Source organism: Columba livia, chromosome 1 (genome assembly GCF_036013475.1).
Source record: "Columba livia isolate bColLiv1 breed racing homer chromosome 1, bColLiv1.pat.W.v2, whole genome shotgun sequence".
Classification (NCBI taxonomy): domain Eukaryota; kingdom Metazoa; phylum Chordata; class Aves; order Columbiformes; family Columbidae; genus Columba; species Columba livia.
The window spans coordinates 17,685,337-17,705,109 of record NC_088602.1 but is presented as its reverse complement, the minus strand read 5'-3'; the positions used below and the strand labels follow the sequence as shown (position 1 = coordinate 17,705,109).

At 38.3% G+C, this 19,773-nt stretch overlaps 2 protein-coding genes across 8 annotated transcripts in view; one reads left to right on the top strand and one right to left on the bottom strand.

The window, feature by feature from the left end:
- The window catches only part of AASDHPPT (aminoadipate-semialdehyde dehydrogenase-phosphopantetheinyl transferase), a 34,586-nt gene extending 33,923 nt beyond the window's left edge, over positions 1-663 (bottom strand). Inside the window, exon 1 of one of the 3 annotated variants that reach the window (XM_065048602.1) lies at positions 402-663. In XM_065048602.1, coding sequence (XP_064904674.1) covers positions 402-566 — 165 coding nt within the window. In that variant the 5' untranslated portion in view covers positions 567-663. The remainder of the gene's footprint in view (positions 1-401) is intronic. The other 2 variants (XM_065048607.1, XM_065048600.1) reach the window with 2 other exon arrangements.
- A 123-nt stretch (positions 664-786) lies between these two features.
- On the top strand, positions 787-18,717 carry KBTBD3 (kelch repeat and BTB domain containing 3). Of its 5 annotated transcripts, none has more exons than XM_065048550.1 (4): positions 818-988; positions 8,543-8,888; positions 10,048-10,295; positions 13,092-18,717. In XM_065048550.1, the coding sequence occupies exons 3-4, from the start codon at positions 10,072-10,074 to the stop codon at positions 14,710-14,712; spliced, it is 1,845 nt and encodes a 614-aa protein (XP_064904622.1). In that variant the 5' UTR covers positions 818-988; positions 8,543-8,888; positions 10,048-10,071; the 3' UTR covers positions 14,713-18,717. The 5 variants fall into 5 exon arrangements, with proteins under 5 accessions (XP_021141981.1, XP_064904622.1, XP_064904629.1 ...); XM_065048557.1 differs by lacking the exon at positions 818-988 and adding an exon at positions 1,027-1,690; XM_021286306.2 differs by lacking the exon at positions 8,543-8,888 and having other exon boundaries at positions 787-988.
- The last annotated feature ends 1,056 nt before the right edge of the window (positions 18,718-19,773 follow it).

The following is a 19,773-nucleotide window of genomic DNA, read 5'->3' as shown; positions in this document are numbered from 1 at the left end:
TCCATTTTTCCTCCTAAGTGAAGGTGAAAGTAGAGCTTGTAATTAATACTTTACACGCCCTTGTAAGGCTGCATACTTTCCCACGAAAAGTGAGAAATTTGGGCAATACTCAATCTGCAGAGAGGCAGCGGCGTCGGGAAAGGGCCGGTCCCGGGGCTACGACGGCGACTGAGGGGGCTACTCAGCGGAGCCGCCCGCGCCCTACGGGGCCCCCGGCAGCCTCCACCGCGGCCCCGCGGAGGGTCGGACCCCCCGGCGACACCCGCACCTGCCGCAGCAGCGGGGAGGGACGAGGCGGGGGCTCCGGCCAACGCGGTGCTCTGTGTCCCGCCGCGGGCTAACACGGCCAGCCCTGAGGAGGGGAAGCCGCCCCCCGCCGTGCCCACCCCCGGCAGCCGTACCAAGGCGGCTTTGGCATCGCGGGCAAACACAAACTGGCCGATGCGGTCCTTCTCCTCAGGCTGCACCAGCCGCGCCGCCAGCAGCCACTCCTCGCGGCAGGGGCGCCAGGCAGCGCACGGGAAGGCCCAGCGCACGCTCCCCATGGCCGCGCTCCGCGGCGCCATCCGACGGCAGCGGGACGCTCCCCCGCCCCTCAGCCGCTCTGCCTCAGCGCCGCCATGACCGGCCGGCACAGCCCACGCATGCGCGCCCACTCCGCCGGTAGGTGGGACGCAGAGACTCCCTGTGGAGGCACAGTGGCCAATCCAGTATCAGAGTGCCATGTGAGTGACAGGGGAATGCGCAAGGTCTGGACTTATCAGGGGAAAGGCGGTGCCTGCGGCTGAGACACACCCGTGGTGACGTCGGCGAGCCAAGAGAGGAACCCGCTCGGGAGGATGGGCAGGCTTTCATTTGGATTGACGGACGGAAAAGCCATTCCGAGTGCAAGAAACGGGAGAATGACACCGGAAGAAGCCAATCCGCTGGCGTTGCTGCTGCGGAGGGTGGGCCAGACTGGTCGGCGAGCTGCTGGTGTTGGCTGCAGGTGGGTGCGCGCTGTTCGTGGGGAGCGCTAAGCGGGGGACTCGCTCTTCGCCGGTTGCGGAGAAGCGGCAGCGCTGGAGACCGCCACATCCCGTGGCCGGGCCCCGCGGTCGCGCTGTGAGAGCAGGGGAATCGCTTTGCACCATCCTGCCCGTCCTGTCAGAATTAGTCCTCAGAATGAACGCAGGCGTCGCAGGGCGCATGCGCGGGGGGCCTGGGCATGCTCAGTAGCGGCGCTGACGCCGCTGTCCTCCCTCCTGCTGGCGGGGCGAGGGGCGGGAGCATGGTGGGCAGCTCTGATAGCACCACTGACGGGCTGCGGGAGCGGGCTGGCACCGGCACCGATCTGGGTAGCAGTGCGCTGGGAGCGTCTGATAACCCCGGCCCTGCCAAAAAGGACTTATTTCCCTTTAACTTCTGGCCGCCCCCGGCTTTGTGCGAGACAGGGTCGCGTTTCCCCGCTGGGGACAGTGTCCGCTCGCGGCTCCGTTACCGGCAGGTGGTTCCCGCGGTGTCTCTGGCCCCATCGATTACCTCAGTTCCAGAAGGACAGGGAACTGCTGGAGAGAGTCCAGCGCAGAGCAACAAAGATGATTAAGGGAGTGGAGCATCTCCCTTATGAGGAAAGGCTGAGGGAGCTGGGGCTCTTTAGCTTGGAGGAGACTGAGGGGAGACCTCGTTAATGTTTATAAATATGTAAAAGGTGAGTGTCACGAGGATGTAGCCAGGCTCTTCTCAGTGACAACCAATGACAGGACAAGGGGCAACGGGTACGTACTGGAACACAGGAGGTTCCACTTAAATATGAGAAGAAACTTCTCAGTGAGGGTGACAGACACTGGAACAGGCTGCCCAGGGAGGTTGTGGAGTCTCCTCTGGAGACATTCAAAACCCACCTGGACACCTTCCTGTGTAACCTCATCTGGGTGTTCCTTCTCTGGCAGGGGGATTGGACGGGATGATCTTTTGAGGTCCTTTCCAATCCCTGACATTCTGTGATTCTGTGATCTGTGCTCCCAAAGGAGCGTCCTGGCCCAGGCAGAGCTGACACAGGATGGGAGCTGTAGCAGTGGGGGTGGCCTCTGTGTCTTCCCCGGGTCTGGCTGCTGTGTGTTGACTGGAAAAGAGGAGACAATTGTTCACAAGACAGATGCAAAGTGCTGCATCACCCTAGTTGTGTTCTGGATCGTAAAGATTATGGCCAAACAAAAGGCTTTTATTTCCTGTGCTCTTTGTTCTGCTAAGAACTGTAATGGTGGTCAGAACTGGATTCCTGTGTGCTCTCAGTTTCAGGCCATCTGAAAAATATAAAAAAGTAATAATTCTCTTTCCTTCTTGGTTTTGAAGTTGGGCCATGGCTAAAAGTTGAATGTCTATTTGAAAATGTATGACCGTTCTTACTGTTCCTTGCCTTTAGAAATATTTATGCTTTAACCATTCTATATTCACCATTCTTCATAAGGGTGGTGAGGCACTGGAACTGGCTGCCCAGAGAAGCTACGGTTTCCCCATCCCTGGGAGTGTTCAAGGCCAGGTTGGATGGGGCTTTGGGCAACCTGGTCCTAGTGGAAGGTGTCCCTGCTATGGCAGGGAGTGTGGAACTTTAAGGTCCCTTCCAATCCAAACCATTCTATGATTCTATGTACGAATGATGCAAAAATACAGAAAATTACATTATTTCAGGTATTTCATAGAATCTTGTTTGTTTTTGTTGTTTAGCATTCCCAGCTCCCTGTTAATGTGAAAAAGTGCTATTTCTGCACAGGCCAGAAGAACTGCTGTATTTCTGCCTAAAATAAATCTCAGTTATAACTGACTATAGGTTGGTCTTTGTAAATATTTCAAACACAGAAGTAGCATTTGGGGGAAAGTGTTTCAATAGGAATCAGTAGTGTAATTCACATATTTTTAAGTATGATTCGCATTTTTAGTCATGACTTAGTCAAGCAAGGGATGTCATACATACTCCCTTAGTTATTATGTTTGCAAAGTTAACTGGCAGCAGCAAACCAAATGACAGCCCGGGAAAATGCTATTCACCAATATCATATTGTAGCTGAGGCTTACATTTCAAGCATTGTATTCTGCACATTTGAAAAAGAAATTGTGGCCATATCTATATTTACTTACTGATATGTGGTAATACTAATGGAGCGCAGATCTTACCTAGGTCAAAACAAACCCTCAGATTTGATTACTAGGTTTGACTTGTTTATGCTTTCTACTTGTAAAGATGTAGCAGGTTTTTTCACTAATGGATTTATTGTTTTTTTTTTTTTTTTCTTTTAATAAGCATCAACTGTAAGTGTAAAGTGGGGTTCAAGATGAATTTTATAATATGGAATATAATTATGAATATATTAGATATCCCACATTTTTATTATAACTAAAACATACTATGATCATAAACTATGCTTAATTATTCTTTAAGTATGCTCAATATTGCATGTGTGTTTAAAAAAATCCACGTTTTAATGACATACAGAAATGACAGACCACAGAACCCAGTAAAAGCAGTAATTTCATTTTCCAGTTATTATTTTTGCTGGAATAAGAAGTAAGCATGGCGTTTTAATTCCATTTTTTCAGAAAATGAAAATTACAGTTCCTGAACCGTTTTAGCTAAGGAAATAATTTCTAAGTGAACTTGGTGAATTTAAAAAAAAAATAACTTTAGGATAAAAGCCAGTCAGTTTGAGTTCTTCTAAGTGATTATTTTCTTATCTTAATGGATTCATGTGTTCGTGAGAGGACATGCAATTAAAGATCCCTGCTTGCAGGGAGGAAATCTTCCACTTTGGAATGCCTCCAGGAATCAGCACAATTTCACTGCTTCTTGCTGGTACCATGCTGGGTCATTTTTTCATGCTGTTTTTTTTCTCTTCTAAAGAGTCCAAACCTTTAAAGACTCTGTGTCACCTTTCATGCTTAGAATACTGTCTCAACATGTATTATTGATAAATGGCACTTTTGTGGATTAAATGTCTCAAAATGTCACATGCATCTTTTTTGATTGTCTAAAAATGATTGACTGAAGTTAGGTTATTTATGAAAAAGCTGTGAGACTGAGTTGCATTGAAATTTCCAGACAGGAATCTGGAATTCTATTACCATTTGTTTTCAATCTTGAACAGTCATTGACAGTCAAAACAATAAGACAGTCTGAAAGTACAGAGCTTTGTACTTGGTATTTATAATTTAACATGTTTATAATTTAATAACATTTTAATCCATTGTGTTTTTAGTCAGCAATTACAAATGTCACCAAATCCTTTAGATACCTGTTCCATTCATATTCATCTTGCTGCATAATAAATTAGGTGCTGTTAAATCAGAGATCTAGTGGGGAGTGGTGTCTTTAAAAATAGTTTACGTATTAATTTCTCCCCATTTGAACAGATAAGGAGTGAAAATTGTAAAGCATCTTAATGGGTATATTGTAGACTTAACAAAGTAATACTTGTTTTTAATATTAGATTTTAAAACGCTGACCTTGACGTTTCCAAAATTTACATTAACTGTACAGTTAAATATTATATGGAAAAAAATCTAAAACTTCTCAAGAGAAAGGTATACAATTCCTTAATCTTTGCTGGTCTTAATTCTTTCTGCCTCAGTACATAAAATTTGCTGTAAAATACCAACATTTAAGATTTCTCTTTTTTAAAATCCTGCTATCTAGTAGGACATACCCTCCAAGGTGACAAGTGACAAAGGTAATGTTCTCTGGAAGAACAATTTATTTCTCATAAGATAGCGGCTAAGAACTATTAAGAATCCATGTTCTTTTTTTTATTGCTGAGAGAGTGCTGTACAGAGAGCGCTGTAGCACAGCTATATTGTGCTTTGGGATAAAACAGATAGGTTGTTTTATGATTGTTTGTAAATAGTAAAGTACCAAATAAAGGTTGAGTTTGGACTGTCTTTGGCAGTTGCATTGGTAGAGGAAAGACCATCTACACACAGAATGTTATTTGTACTGAGTGCACACGTGCCTCCTGTAAGATTGGTGTCCCTTGTGCTGGGAACCCTCTGGGGCTTCAATATCATTACAAAGGTTCAATCATGTTTATTGGCAGGCAGGCGTGACCTTAACATGCCTTTTCTGACCAAGTAGTAACTTACGTACACATGATACTTATGTATGCTCAATACTTTTTCAAAGTAACATCCCCCAGGCTATTACAAAGTCATATATATTTGTATATATTTTTTTATCTTGCTATTATAAAGTGATCAAAACAGTTTGGTGTAAGTCCTCTCTCATGCCAGTCTGTACCCTGTGTCTTCATCTGGGTGTTCACGCTCCGTTCTTATTACACAGGCCCTTGCCCTCCCTTGTTTAATACATTTTCCTCTGTTATGCATTTAGAATTAATTGCACATCTTCTTCTGTTCTCAACTTAATTAGCATATTTAAACTTCTGTAACCATTTAATCTGTGAGTCACAGTATTTAAGGCTATTTTGGCTATCAGCAAAAGTGTTTATGAATACCTGTACTTAATATGAGCATGTTCTGATTGATGCTCTGATCAGAACTACAGTAGACCCTGCACAAAAAAGAGTTCATATTTGCTTAAAGTTCAGTCCGCAGTTTTGTTTGTTTTGCTGTTTCAGATCTGGAATGGCTGTGGAATGGCTGTGAACACCATTTCCAGGAGGCATATTGCAGTGGTTATGATTTTAGTCTATATCTATTGAGATATTCTGGAAATGGCTGTCCTTGATGTTTTTGGACTCTTATGCAAGTTAAATAGTAGGCTGTGTTTACAGTCTCTTAGTGTAATATGTAGGGTTAAAAAATTTTCCATGAAATTGATACTCAAAAGGGCAGCTGGACTTCCTGAAGGATAAGTATAAACAAATAAATTGCACATTTCAACTTCACCCTCATACAGAATTATACGTACATCTATGAAAGATTGTTGATGGCACCAACTAAAAGATCTTTACAATTATGTTGTGGTTTGCAACTATATTTGGAAAGGGAACAGTAGCATTGGTGAAGTAAAAAACTTCCTCTAGAAATTCAGTAAATGTTTTTGTCAGCTGTTTGCTTGGTATACAAGTATTAAAGTCAGTTAAACATTTTCTTGTAGCTTTTTCAGATACTGTTAATAGGAATGTGTGTATATCTCATATTTTGCCTATGGACTTAACAGACTCCTCAGTGTGGTTACTTGACATCTGGGTCAACAAGCTCATTATGTTCCAGGCTGTTCCATCCTTTATCATCTTGGGAAAAGGACAGTGTTAAAACAGAGGGGCCTTGTGAACAGCAGAACTAATGAGGTCTGGGTCCTTAGTAGTGGACTTTGTGATAAACCATAAGAATGCTCTTACCCTCAGAGTTCCCAGGTGGTCCCTTAGCTCATCCACCGTAATGACCAAAATTTACCATCCCCAGCCTCCTTCTGTTCAGCTGCTAGTGCTTTGTGGCCATACACAAGCTGTCCCTTTCTTGCCACTTCATTGTCAGGTGTGCAGAATGCCCTACCCCTCAACTGGAGATCTGTACAGATAGCTTTGGGAGGTACCTATATCTCCCCAAGCATGCATTATGTGGGCTTGACCTTAATAACCTGGAAATCTATATAGAATTTCACTGTAATGCCCAACAGGCCACTTGTTTGATGTGACTTTGAAGCAGAAAACCAAGGCAAATATATTCACTTTACAGTGGTTTGGTTTTGGAGGGTTTTGTTTTAGAAAACCAGGCTAATAGCTAACCAAGCATTTGTCAGTGTAAGATGTGCAAACATTCAGTATGTGAGCAGAGAAGGTTTGTCAGGTAGTAAAGTAGCTTGAATTTGTTCACATCAGAGAACACATTTGATCTCACCGCTCGCCGCAGGCAATACCCAGTGGCGTACACCAGTGCCCCAGGTCTGATGCGTCACTTACAGGAGATGCTGGGAGGCTGGTTGTGTGACAAGTGCCTGGTGGGTCAGATAATGGAAGATGGCTTATTTTATATATAGAGCCTTTGCCTGCCATGGTAAGAAGCTGTACAGTATGCAGCCAGATGTTAAGAAACAAAAGCAGGAGATCACAGCTCTAATGAACCTCCACTGAACTTTGGTTCTTGGTAATCCACATAAAGACAGACTTTGTAACTGGAATCCCATGGGAGTAAGTGGAGCAAATATAAGGAGGGTTGTTGCCCAGCTTTCCTGAACTCCAGATATATACAGCATATGTCTGCACCCCCTATGTTTTCTACCCTTTTGTCAATAGCTTGATCAAATATTTAGAAATACAACTATTGGCTAATTCATATGGCTTTGTAGAAGAATGGATGAAATAATTACAAACACTACTTGGCCTTATTCAACATACAAAATTTTAGTTGAAATGTTAAGATATTTTGGAGGGCTCTCAAATCATCAACAGATACAGTAAAGTGGTAAATTAGTACCAAAATTATCAAATAAAGCAGGAATTGGTGATAAGGGAGATGAGAATTGATTCTTTTAATATTTATTTTTTAATGGAGTGGAGGGGAGGGTGAATTAGGCTAAGCTGTAGCACAGTATTCATTAGTATCTTCCTTAATGATGCACAAAACATTACAGGTACACTGCTGAAATTTGCTTTTAATTAAAAATAAGGAGACACTGCTATTAAGATCAGGATTAGGATGCACTGGATGACTTACAATTGGACCAGTGAGACGCCAAGATCTTAACTGTAATGCTGTACAACAAATCTGATGTCATGGGAAGTAATATGAGATCAAACTGGAGTGGATGAAGATAAAACTGCAAGAAATAATAAGGAAAACAAAAATTCAGTCTTATAAATGGACCTTGGAAAATTCAACAATTATTCATTCTAAAAAAAGTTGTGAGAGGGTATCAATGCTTGACAATTGCGAGTGAATAAATATGCAAAGTAAAATCAAGTCAAATGACAATCTTGACAGAAGAACAAATATACGTAAGCATTAATAAATTGATTGTGTAATTGAAAGAAGGTTTTTGGTCTTGGCACCAGTGTACTGGGATTGTCTTTCTGTGGAAACAGTGGCAGTAAAAGAAAACTTTCTGAAGCATAGATTGCTTTTATGACAGCGATTATATGATGTCTTTGCCTAAAATAGCCAGGATGGACTTGATTACATTAGATGTTTCTGTGTTCATTATACAAAGATGAGTATTACTGAAATTGGTAATTTTACTTACAGAAAGCAAGTAGTAGGTCAGAGCTTGCTATTGAAATGGCAGGCAAAAGGAGAAATATGTCTACTATCTATTATCAGTTCCAGAATTTTGTGAAAAGGTTTAAATTTCCTTTAGAAATGTTACTGTACATGATGAGAAATGAACCTTGAAATTGACTTATTTTTTTTCAAGTTTCATTCAAATGTGGGAAACTAATTTTACTGAAACAAATCTGCATTTGAAGATTCAGTCTTTTGAGGAACAGGCTTTTAAGTTCATAAGAAAAGGGTATTCTAGAGAATAAAAGCTTTATGATTTATGGAAGTTGGGGGTAATAAGGCCATACATTTTCAGAATAAATAGTGGTCTTGTTCTTCTGTATTTTCCTAGTTCCTCAGGCTTAGAATGGAAAGAGTGAATACGTGAGATTGTCTGGCCATGGGAAGGAGAAGATGCCTGCTCCAAGGGTGCCAGTGCTGGCAGCAAGATCACTGGATCTCTTCTATTCCAGGAGACATGGAGGTCTATTTGTGGTTGGAGCTACCTGACTAGCTAAAGTATAGATCAGTCTGCTATGAAAGTACCTCCCATGAAGAAGACTGCCTGATCGCTTAGTTTGCTCTGAATGTATCACGTTATCAGATAAGCCTTTTCGTGAAATTAAAAACCAAAACCAATATTTTTCTGTTTTCTGGGTTTGGCTTGGAACTTTTTATCCCCTTTTTTGTCAATTCAGGTGGGCAATTATCTGTTGCTAATTTTATTTGGAATTGTGGAAGCAGAATCCTGCAATAGAAAAACCTTGGAATGTTTCCTTAAGCTTTAAAATAGGGAAGCTTGAGTCAAAAATTGCAGTAAGGGCAGTTTATGCATCTGTAGCACTATAAATAGCACTTCAAGTAGATTTAAATAAAATATACTCATGTTTAAAGTTTCTTTATGTTGCCAAAGTGGAGTAAAATATTTTTAATGTAAAAAATAGTGAAGCCAAACTTACCAAACAAACAATACACTTCAGTATAGGGATTTTCAACAGAAAAACTTGGCTTCTGAAAAGGAGATCGCACTCTCTTAAATCAGTTCTGAAGGCAGTTAATTTATGCCACTGTAAATGAAGTTCACAGTGTGCAGCATAAGATGTAGGAAAACATACAGCTTTGTAGCAAGACTAGAGGTACCAGATAAAATCAGTACCAATTGACTAAACACTCAAAGTTGCACTGTCACCAAACTGTCTCTAAATGACCCCACTTGGTAAGCCCCAGCAGTCCTGTGATTAGGCCAGGGTGTCGGTGGGTGTTTGTTTTCTGTTATTTTAGTCAGGAATGCCTAATGGGAATCCACTTATAGAAAGTGGTGTAGCAGCCTGTATCTCCCTTCTGCTGTTGGCCATAGAAAAACCATTGGTCTGCTTTGAGTTTGGGGCTTTGTAGTATACAGATGAGCCTGTTGGAATCTAAAAATATGGAAGTTTTCCTTTTCCATCTTCATTTTACATCAAGCTGTTAGAGTTTGGGCTTTTATGAGGGTAAGCCTAGGACTAGTCGGTCTCTTAAATGACGATTCAAAATTTTAACACAGTCCTCGGTGTGCTTCCTGTGGACTTTTGAAAAAATTCCTACAGGTGGGTACTATTTGTAGAGTTGTTCTCTGACACATGCCAGGTATTTTACTTTTCAAATTATGCTATGTGTATATATTTTGCAAAGTAGAAGTATTATTATCAAATTAAATTCAATGTAAAAGTCACTTATAACACAAATTTAGAACTATGCATGGGATTTACAAACCAAATTCAATGCTGGAAATTTTTGTTTGTTTTATGGGACATTGATATTTTATTTTATTTTTAAATAGTAAGACTGTAGTATCAATTACTTATTTTTCCATTTCAGTTTCAGGAATAGACTGAAGAAACCATGGCAAATCAACGGGATTATATTAGCAGACCTATTTGCAATGGAATTTCTGTTCCTGAAAATAAGATCAATTCCTTAGTGGCTGAAGGTCATGGACAACAAATTCTAAAAGTACTACAAAAGTTCAGAGAACAAAATATATTTTTTGACTTTAAAATTCTTGTGAAAGATGAGATAATCCCTTGTCACCGTTGTGTACTGGCAGCATGCAGTGATTTTTTCAGGTAAATCTAATTTTGGCATGAGTTTGCAAGAAATGAATTGTAAGTTCTCTGGGAGGGAAGGAGGCAGTATAATTACAAAAATTAAAAAATAACTCCCCACAACTTACATATGCCTGCAGAGTTTTGAGTAAAGTGTTCAAACATCATGTTAAGGATAGAAAACAAACAAATGAACAAATAACCCAAAACAAATATAGTGTTAGATGCCCAACCATACCTCAAATAGGTCTTTGTATTTTCAGAGTGACATGAGGAGTTTATGAATTTGAGATTCAGAAAGCAGTCTGAAATACAAATGTCAAACCATAAGTTCACAGTTCTGCTGTTAGGCAGAATTGACACACATTGTGTATAAGACTCATCTGTTGCTTGTATCTGTACCTAAAGGTCTGCAAGGGTATTGTTTGACATTGTATGGGACAGTCTCTGTACTTCGACACATTTATATTGTGAAACATAGAAGGTGATTTCAAATACATTTTGCATGGAGCAATTGTGAATAAATTGTACATGGTTTTGGAATGGGGCTTCATTTTGTTTCTCTCAGATTAGTGGTCAGTATAGTAGAGTTTGTCTTCAGAGGTATTTAAACATATATTTCTTCTACACTAGAGTTTTCTTCCTTTTAACATGAAATGGATCTGTGAACTTCCTCCTGGTGCTTAAAGCTATGCTTTCTTAAGCGACCGACAGATCATTTGCATACAGGATATTAACTTATGACGAACCTTGCTAACTTTTTTATTAGTAAGGGTCAAACTTGCAATGCCACACTGAAAGTCTGTTTCCAAAATACACTCTTAAATAAAACACAAAGTTAAGATGCTCTAACAATGAAAAAATTTACTCCAAGAAATACCTTAATGAGCTTGACTCAGTTGTCTATACATAGATGACAAGTATTATTTCCAAATGTCCTGGAGCATCCTATGGTCTGCCATATATATCAGAGGACATAAGCTAGACATGTTTTTAGGACTACCAAAAAAAGAAATCCAGGTGAAATAAGCTATTTCTCCACTGTAGCTGTAGATTTGTTTTTTTCATTGACACACAGAACTAGTTGCGTTTCAAGTGTTTACTGCTTGGCAGCACAGAGATGCTCTGGCAGAAAGGAATATTAGAATGAAATAATAGCTTCCAGTGGTAATTTTTAGATCTGAAGTTAAGTACACGGTAATATTTGTGGCCTTTCCACAACCTCTTCCTGTCTGTAACAGTTGATAACAGCAGCCATTAAATTCACAAGTTGTCCTGCAATGCAAGGCCCATTTATTACCTTCAGGGAATAAAAAGTTCCTGAGTCCACTAGGTAAATTTTAAAATGAAATACCTTTTGTCTTCCTTGTCCTTTGGACTTCCCTTAGTTTGGGTTTCATTGTGTAAAGCCAAGATTCAGCAACACTTTGCTCCCTACTTGTCAGCTTTCAAAATCAAAGCCTTTGCCTAGATTGCTCTCCTTCAACTAGTATTGTTCAGTTGCTATTTTACTCTCTAATTTAGAGATTTATATCATAGGTCTTGGGTTAATGAGGAAAGGGTTCTAGGGATCATTATTTAGTATGCAAAAAGGTCTTTGAGACATAAGTGTCTTATTGTAATTTTATGTTCTTGTTCAGGAGGTCAGACAAGTTCCTGCTTTACCTGATGTTCACTTCCCAAAGAATATGCTATACACACTGATTTTTCTTTCTCTTTGTCTTCATAAAAGTATGAGATTTTAAAAATCACATACTGTACAGATACTAATTGTATAACTGACCTATAGTACATTTTTAACAGGAACTATCTATAACATATTAATAATCCAGATTATATACTTTGTATTTGATGATTTATCTACATCTTTTTCCACTATAATATTTTGTCAAATTTAGAAGCCATTGCTATCACAGCCGTCTGCTTAGGCTCTGCGAGGCTAGGGCAAGTGATGTTGCAGCACTATTCTGTTGCCAGCACTTAACTGGCTTGAAAAACCTTAGTTATTTTTTCTTGCCATGTTAGACTGTGTGAAATACTTAAATGATATTGCATGTGTTAATAAAGTAGTTAAAATTTGAATAAAATTTGCACAAATGTACTGTTAAATGATGTTTGTTCCACTGTTTCAACCATCGTCTTTTTATTCAGTCATAATCCACTTTCTGCTCATTTCTGCACATTTAATTGTATTATCCAATCCTATATCAAAACCTGTTTTTTTTTTCTGACATCTGTCTGTAGCCATACATCTGTCAGTCAATTCTAAAGAACTAAGTTTTCTTATATTTTTTCTCCACATTTTCTCCTCACCCACTTTTATTACTGAGGAGTGCACCCATCATCCATCCTGCCATTTGCTCTGCCTGCAATTTGAAGGCCTTTTTTTTGCTTAATTTTCAGTATTCACAATGCATGACCTAAATCATCGGGCTTTTCTACTGTCTATTTCTTAAATCAGCCTTTCTTTCTCAGGCTGTTGAAACTGTTGCTGCTCCAAACAATTTCACATTTTCTTGCACATTGAGAGCTGTAGACTTCATCTCTTTCTGTGAAACTCCATACAAAAAGCAGGTGCTGCTATCATTTTTATGAGCATTTTTATCACTTTGAATATGTTTTTATCACCACTCCTTTCTTCTTCACCCATGTCAAGCAAATGCATTGTTCTGACTTTTGAGAACCTCCACATTTTAATCTATATAGCCTGCCCATGTTACCATATGTCCCTGATTGTCTTCTTCCTCTCACATCAGTGGTCTCTGTTGTTTGCTACATCTTTAATTTGTGTGTATATCTTCTATATTTTGTTCACAGAGCCATGTTTGAAGTTAATATGAAAGAACGAGATGATGGCAATGTTACTATTAGTAATCTGTCACCCAAGGCAGTGAAAGCTTTTCTTGATTACGCTTACACAGGAAAAACAGAGATAACAAACGATAATGTGGAAATGCTCTTCCAGCTGTCGTCCTTTCTTCAAGTTTCACTCCTTTCCAAAGCTTGCAGTGACTTTCTAATAAAAAGTATTGATCTTGTGAATTGCTTACAGTTGCTTTCACTATCAGAAAGTTATGGCTCTGTCCGCTTATTTGACCATGCACTAGACTTTGTACAGCACCACTTTTCCTTGCTACTCAGATCAAGTGATTTTTTGGAGATGAATTTTGAGATATTACAAAAATGCCTTGAGGCTGATGAACTAAATGTCCCTGAGGAAGAATCAGTATTGAAAGCCGTCCTTCAATGGACCAAACATAACTTAGAAACACGGCAGAAATACCTGCCTAATTTGATTAAAAAAGTGAGACTACACCAGTTACCTGAAAAGACTTTGCAGGAATTTCTACATTCTGAAGAACACTTACTTAAGACCGCTAATTGCTCAGTAATAATCAATGATGCAGTTAAAAATGTGCAAGACTTTAGTGGACTGTTTCCAGATGCACGTCCTTCAACAACAGAAAAATACATATTTGTTCACAAAACTGACGAAGATGGAGAAAACAGACATACATTCTGCTACAACATCAAAACAGATAAATGGAAAGAACTACCACATACGCACATGATTGATCTTCCAGGGTCAAGTTTATCTAGCTATGGAGAAAAAATATTTATAACTGGAGGATGCAAAGGGAATTGTTATAGGACTGTCAGGCTTCATATTGCTGAGCCATTTCATGATGCCACTGACCAAACCTGGTGCTACTGTCCAGTCAGCAATGAATTCTCCATAGTCTCAGCTATGAAAAAACCCAGGACAATGCACACATCTGTTGTAACGTTAAATCAGCTGTTTGTAATAGGTGGAAAGACCAGAGGAGCTCAAGAAACCCGAAGTCTTTTGGATGTGGAATCCTATAATCCTCTTTCCAAAGACTGGAAATCGGTAAGCCAGTTACCAAGAGGTATCTACTATCCAGAAGCAAGTGCATGTCAGAATATAATTTATGTTCTGGGCTCAGAAGTAGAGATTACTGATGCCTTTAATCCATCTCTTGACTGTTTCTTTAAGTATAATGCTATGACTGATCAGTGGTCTGAGCTTGTAGCAGAATTTGGGCAATTTTTCCATGCAACTCTGATCAAAGCTGTTCCAGTGAACTGTACATTGTACATATGTGATCTCTCCACCTACAAGGTCTACAGTTTTTGCCCAGAAACCTGTGTTTGGAAAGGGGAAGGATCTTTTGAATGCGCTGGCTTTAATGCAGGGGCAGTTGGGACAGAAGACAAAATTTATATATTAGGTGGTGATTATGCTCCAGAAGAAATCACAGATGAAGTTCAAGTCTACCATAGTAGCAGGTCTGAGTGGGAAGAAGTTTCACCAATGCCAAGAGCCTTAACTGAGTTTTACTGTCAGGTCATTCAGTTTAATAAATATAGGGACCCCTGGTCATCTGTACTGACAATTTGCTCTGGAGAATTTTGAAACTCCTGAGTAAAAAATCTATTTAAATACACAAGTTTTAGAACGGATTTTTAGGTATTAATTTACAGACAGAAAAATATACAGTATTTTGTTTAAATCTTCCATTTACATTTTATGCTATATAATTGCTTTTGGAAGAGTCCATTAAATTGTCATTCATGCTAGTCATTATATAGAATTATTACTTAATTTTTTATGCAAGTCTTCTCTGTAATTATCTGAATAATTTGCAAAATGATATTACTTTTCAAAAAAGCGTAGTTATGAGGCATTCATTGTGTAATATGTGCCATTATTTCTGTAATATTCACAGTTGTCCCAGTAGACAAACTGCTGAGTGAGAAAACTGACTGTGATACTGTTTTCCCTATGTAACTGAAGTTTAAAAGAAATCGGCTTTACTGTTGCTTTACTTAGTTGTTTTGGTTTTGTTTGTTTGTTTGTTTGTTTTTTAATATTCGTAAACCTGTAAGAGGAATTAATTGTCAGCTTTATCTTATCAGAATGATCTTAGCAAGGGCAAAATTCAAAGTGACCTTCACAGCATTAAAACCAGGTATCTAACTTGAAGAGTCTGGTAATTCCTGTCATCTTACTTCAGCTCTTCAGTTTTACCAGTTTTTCTCCATCCCTGTGCCTTAGTAGTAGCTGTAATTTCTGTTTTCATCTCATTAAGTGTGGTAAGATAAACTCTGATAACAGCGCAGGGTAGAGAAGATTTCTACAGGGTGGATGATTTGTGTGGTATCTTTGCTTCAGTCATGCTGTTAACTAAAGGTAAAGCACTTCAGGATGTTTTCTAACAGAAGTCTTCCATCTCTGAAGTCTCCAGTGCTATCTACTGAACAGCTACTAGGGGGCTTAGAGCAGCAAGCTCTAAAATAAATGTTAGTGGTTGCTTCGGTTAACTATGGGAAAAGTTCGTATCTTGTCATACATGAAATATAAAGTTACAAAAATAAATCCCAATATTTAAAGTAGAAGTAAATAGTATTTCTGAAGTGAAAGGATTCCTTTTTTAAAACTTCTATAGTGGTTTGAATGAATTAAAACACTTTCATCTTGTACTTCATGGTAATTTTAAGTGTTAAAATATTACACTGTAAACACTACACAATATATTGCCTGATAAACTTTCAGTAGTTATCTATGATAATGTTAAAATTGTAATGGACTTCTAGTATTAATACTAGTCTAGGCATACATTATGAAGGAAATTTGATCTCATGCATACAAAGTATCTGACCGAAGGACACAGAAATTAGCTCGGTATTATAAATGCATGTGTAATCTTCCACAGCCTGAGATTTTTTTTCTTTCCAGCTATTTGAAGAAGATATTGGGAGCCCTTGTGTTCCATATAAGTATAATTTAAGCAGTAAGGTTGTCTTAGGCCAGGCAGAATAGTTCTAAATATCTACGCACATCTTTTCCAAGCAGTTTAAAAATTAACAAAATTTAGCGAGGAATCTAAAACGTCTTTCATATGGCTTGAGATGACTGCAGTAAGTTCACTATCACGTCACTACTGAATTTATTTTTTGCAAAACTCAAGCTCAATATTAATGCTTAAAGCTTAATACTGCCTAGCAACATACTTCTGTTTTAAACAGTGAACAAGGGAAAGCGCAAAGTCTGTGATTAACTCTATAATATGTCGTCAGATACTTTTATAAATTTAGATAATATTCATCATAAGTATTTTCATAAAGATGTAAATGAAAATTATGCACATTTGGAGAACACATTAATAGAGTGGAACCTTCCCACTCAAAAGTTTATTTGTATTAAGATGTGTGCAAGTTCTGTAAAAGTAAATAGCTTTTTATTACAGTATTTCAGGCAACTTTCACATTTATTTTGCTCTTTTCATAGTGAGTCTCCAAATCTTGTAACTACACTTAGCCAGGTAACCTTTACAATCACCATACTGAAATGTAAGCATTTTTATATTGGAACACGACTACCTTTTGTTAGTGCAAAACAAATGTATTGAATAGTTTACAAGAGATGGAGAATACTATTCCTGCCTACTGAGGCAGTAGGAGAAAAATAAATAGATATATGGAAGAGTAGTTTTAGCATTAAAAGAGCTACTTACAGTAGCATAGAGTCTTCATTAATCATTAATTGCAGCTTGTCACTTCCTCAGAAATACAAGGCCCAATTCTCCTCTGCTCGTGTTTTTGTGTTTTATACCCAAGTAATACGAGTATGCAATTTATGCAATGAGAAAAGTAACATATGCCCATAGTGCATGGGTGTAAATAGCTATGCAAACTGGAATAAACTAGAGAATTGTGAGGTTTTTTTAATTGCCACTGTCATGAGGAGGTTGCTGGCTTATGTAAACAGCAAATGAATCGGTAATTCAGGTGATGCTCTTTCCCCTAAGTTTTTCCTTACAGCAAGTTTTTGGCAGTCTTCCATCCAGCTATTGCTATATGTATAAGCCTCTGGCATATGACATCAGATAGAGCAATGACATAGGTGGTAAATTACTCACTATATATAGTGAACACTGAAGCTTAATTTGGAAAATAGACATACTTCTTTAATACTGTATGCTACATTTGCACAGGAACTAGCCTCAGTTCCCAGTTTGACAAATCATTCATGGATTGCAATTGGACTTGCGCTATCTTACTTAGTGATCAGGAAATAATGTAGGAGTGTCAGTTACTTTATATCATTACTTAAAGATACTGTGAAATTGTATGAATTTTCTTCAGTTATATAGGTAAGGCTGTATTACAACTCTCTCGGAGGGAAAAAAAGGTCATTTCCCGCAATTCCACAGAGAGTTAAATCTGATAGCAGAATTGAGTGCAAAAGAAGCTGTGTTAGAAAGTCATGGCTAAAAACAAGGCTTTATGATAAAATTAGGGGCCTATGTTCCAAATCCTGTAGTTAATTGCTAATCATGTAAGAAATCTCAGTGAAGTCAAGTATACTACTCAGAAGAATATGGATTACTTGCATGAGTAACTGCTGTAGGTCTGGATCAAATGTTCAATCTACACAGCTGTTGCGCAATTTTTAAAAACTCACAAAATTAGTGCAAAGGGAGTTTTTCTACATCTTTTCTGACTTTTCAAAGCTCACAGTACTATATGAAAAAGTACCTTCCTCTAAAAATAGTCGATGACTAGGTTAAAGATTACCTGTGTTCTCACTGAAATATAGTAAGATGTTTAAAACATAAGAATTGCATGTAAAATTATAATCTACTATTTGCACTTAAACAATGTAACCAAAACATTTCTAATAGTATTCTATTATATGTCACAGAACACATTACAAGCATGACCAGTATAATATACACAAATATATATTGTATGTGGGATTTTAGTATCCAGTAATGATTATATTGGATAATCTTAATTTTTGAAGAATGCTATCAAAACATTATGGCACTTTGATAATGTTATCACAATGGTTTAGTTGTTACAATAAATATCAATTATTCAGGTGTTGATTATGTTTGCACAGACATGATAATTATTATTTATGTACCAATGAATTTATTTCCTATATTCTAAATACATTTGTAGTAAGTCAGTTTACTGCTGTTAAAAATTCATTATATTCACAAAACAGAGTAGATTTATTGGGTCAGATTTATTTCTGGTATTACTCCATGAAGAAAGCTGTGTACCTTCTCTGATTAACAGTAAGTAGTAGGTAAGGTATAGGCTATAGAATGTGCTTTCTGCAGCTGGTAATGTGGAGTCTAATTTTAGATGTTTCTGTTTGTAGGTGACCAACAGGAGGCAGCATAAACTCTATTTTAATTAAAACAGACAGAAACCAGGGATATATTTGACAGTATTTATAGGTGAACACTATGCTTAATTTACTTTTTTCCCTTCTAACATCCAGTAAAGCATAGAGATCAGTAACGTTTTGCTGCTGCCTGGGCTCTGCTGATATGTGGAAAGTATGATACTACATGTTTGCCAACATGTTCATTTTTCTGTGAAATAAAGGCACTGAGCAACGGAACCCTTCTCAGGTCTGTTTGGGTATTCTTGTTTGTTTGTTTTCTACAATGTTTCTAATGAGGTTAACTACTTTTTTGTTTTTTTTTTTCTTTTTCAACTGAAGAACATTTGGCATGTTTGATTATAACAGCCAAAATGCAGTCAGCATACACGAAAACTGCAGTGAGAGGTCTTCTAATTATCCTTGGACCCTGTATTTGTATATCCTTTGTACATCAATTTGCTGCTTCCACACTAAGTTTGATTAGTCTGCTGGAAAGTTTAAAGTTTACCATTGTAAAGTACTCATTTAAATGGCTATCTTTTTTATGGGATCCATCCAGCTCATATTGATATATAGGGGTTTTTATAACAGTTTATTACAACTAATTAGGTATTTATTTTGATCAAAATGGGCTTCCACGCTACTTAGAAGTGGCTTTAAATAAAAGGAGATATAAGCTACTTAGTCTAAAATTTGTGTGCAAAGGATATAGAAATTGCATTAATACAAAGTGCGGGAGCCCTGTGTTGTCTTGTATTCATCCAGAATTTAAAATTCTGTGACCTTCAAAGCTCTGTATAAATAGAGTTACAGTGATAAATATTAACCTTCCAACGCTCCAAGGCCTTTTGCTGTTTGCAGACACATAGGAAGCATTCCAACTGTTCACAGTGTTAAAAGCTTACACTGAGCAATGAAGGGATTCACAGACCAAATCTCAGAGATGTAGTTGTGTTACCCTGTGCTGAATCAGACGAAAATTTCATCTGTATATGCTACAGCTCCAGGGAATTCACCAGGGACTTGCACAGTTTGTATCTAAAGTAGAGTATGGGGTGGGGCTTTTCTCATAGTGATCAAAAGCAAGGAAGCAGAGTCTGGATTTAGTGAATAAATTACACATAATTGTTACACATAAATTACATGTAAATTCAGTATAGTTCACATGAACAAAGGAGGTTCAAGGATTTTTGTTGGAGGAAACTGGTGTATATACCAAGATTTTCACCTGTGATTAATAGTATCTGTAATAGTGGGATAACAATAGGCGAAGAAAGTAGAGCTATTTAGATT

What these genes read in the sequence shown, in the direction of transcription:
- KBTBD3 (XM_021286306.2), top strand. Translation starts at nt 10,072, where the DNA reads ATGGCAAATCAACGGGATTATATTAGCAGACCTATTTGCAATGGAATT. An exon ending in GCATGCAGTGATTTTTTCAG is followed by an intron (nt 10,296 to 13,091) that starts GTAAATCTAATT and finishes TTTTGTTCACAG; the next exon opens with AGCCATGTTTGAAGTTAATA.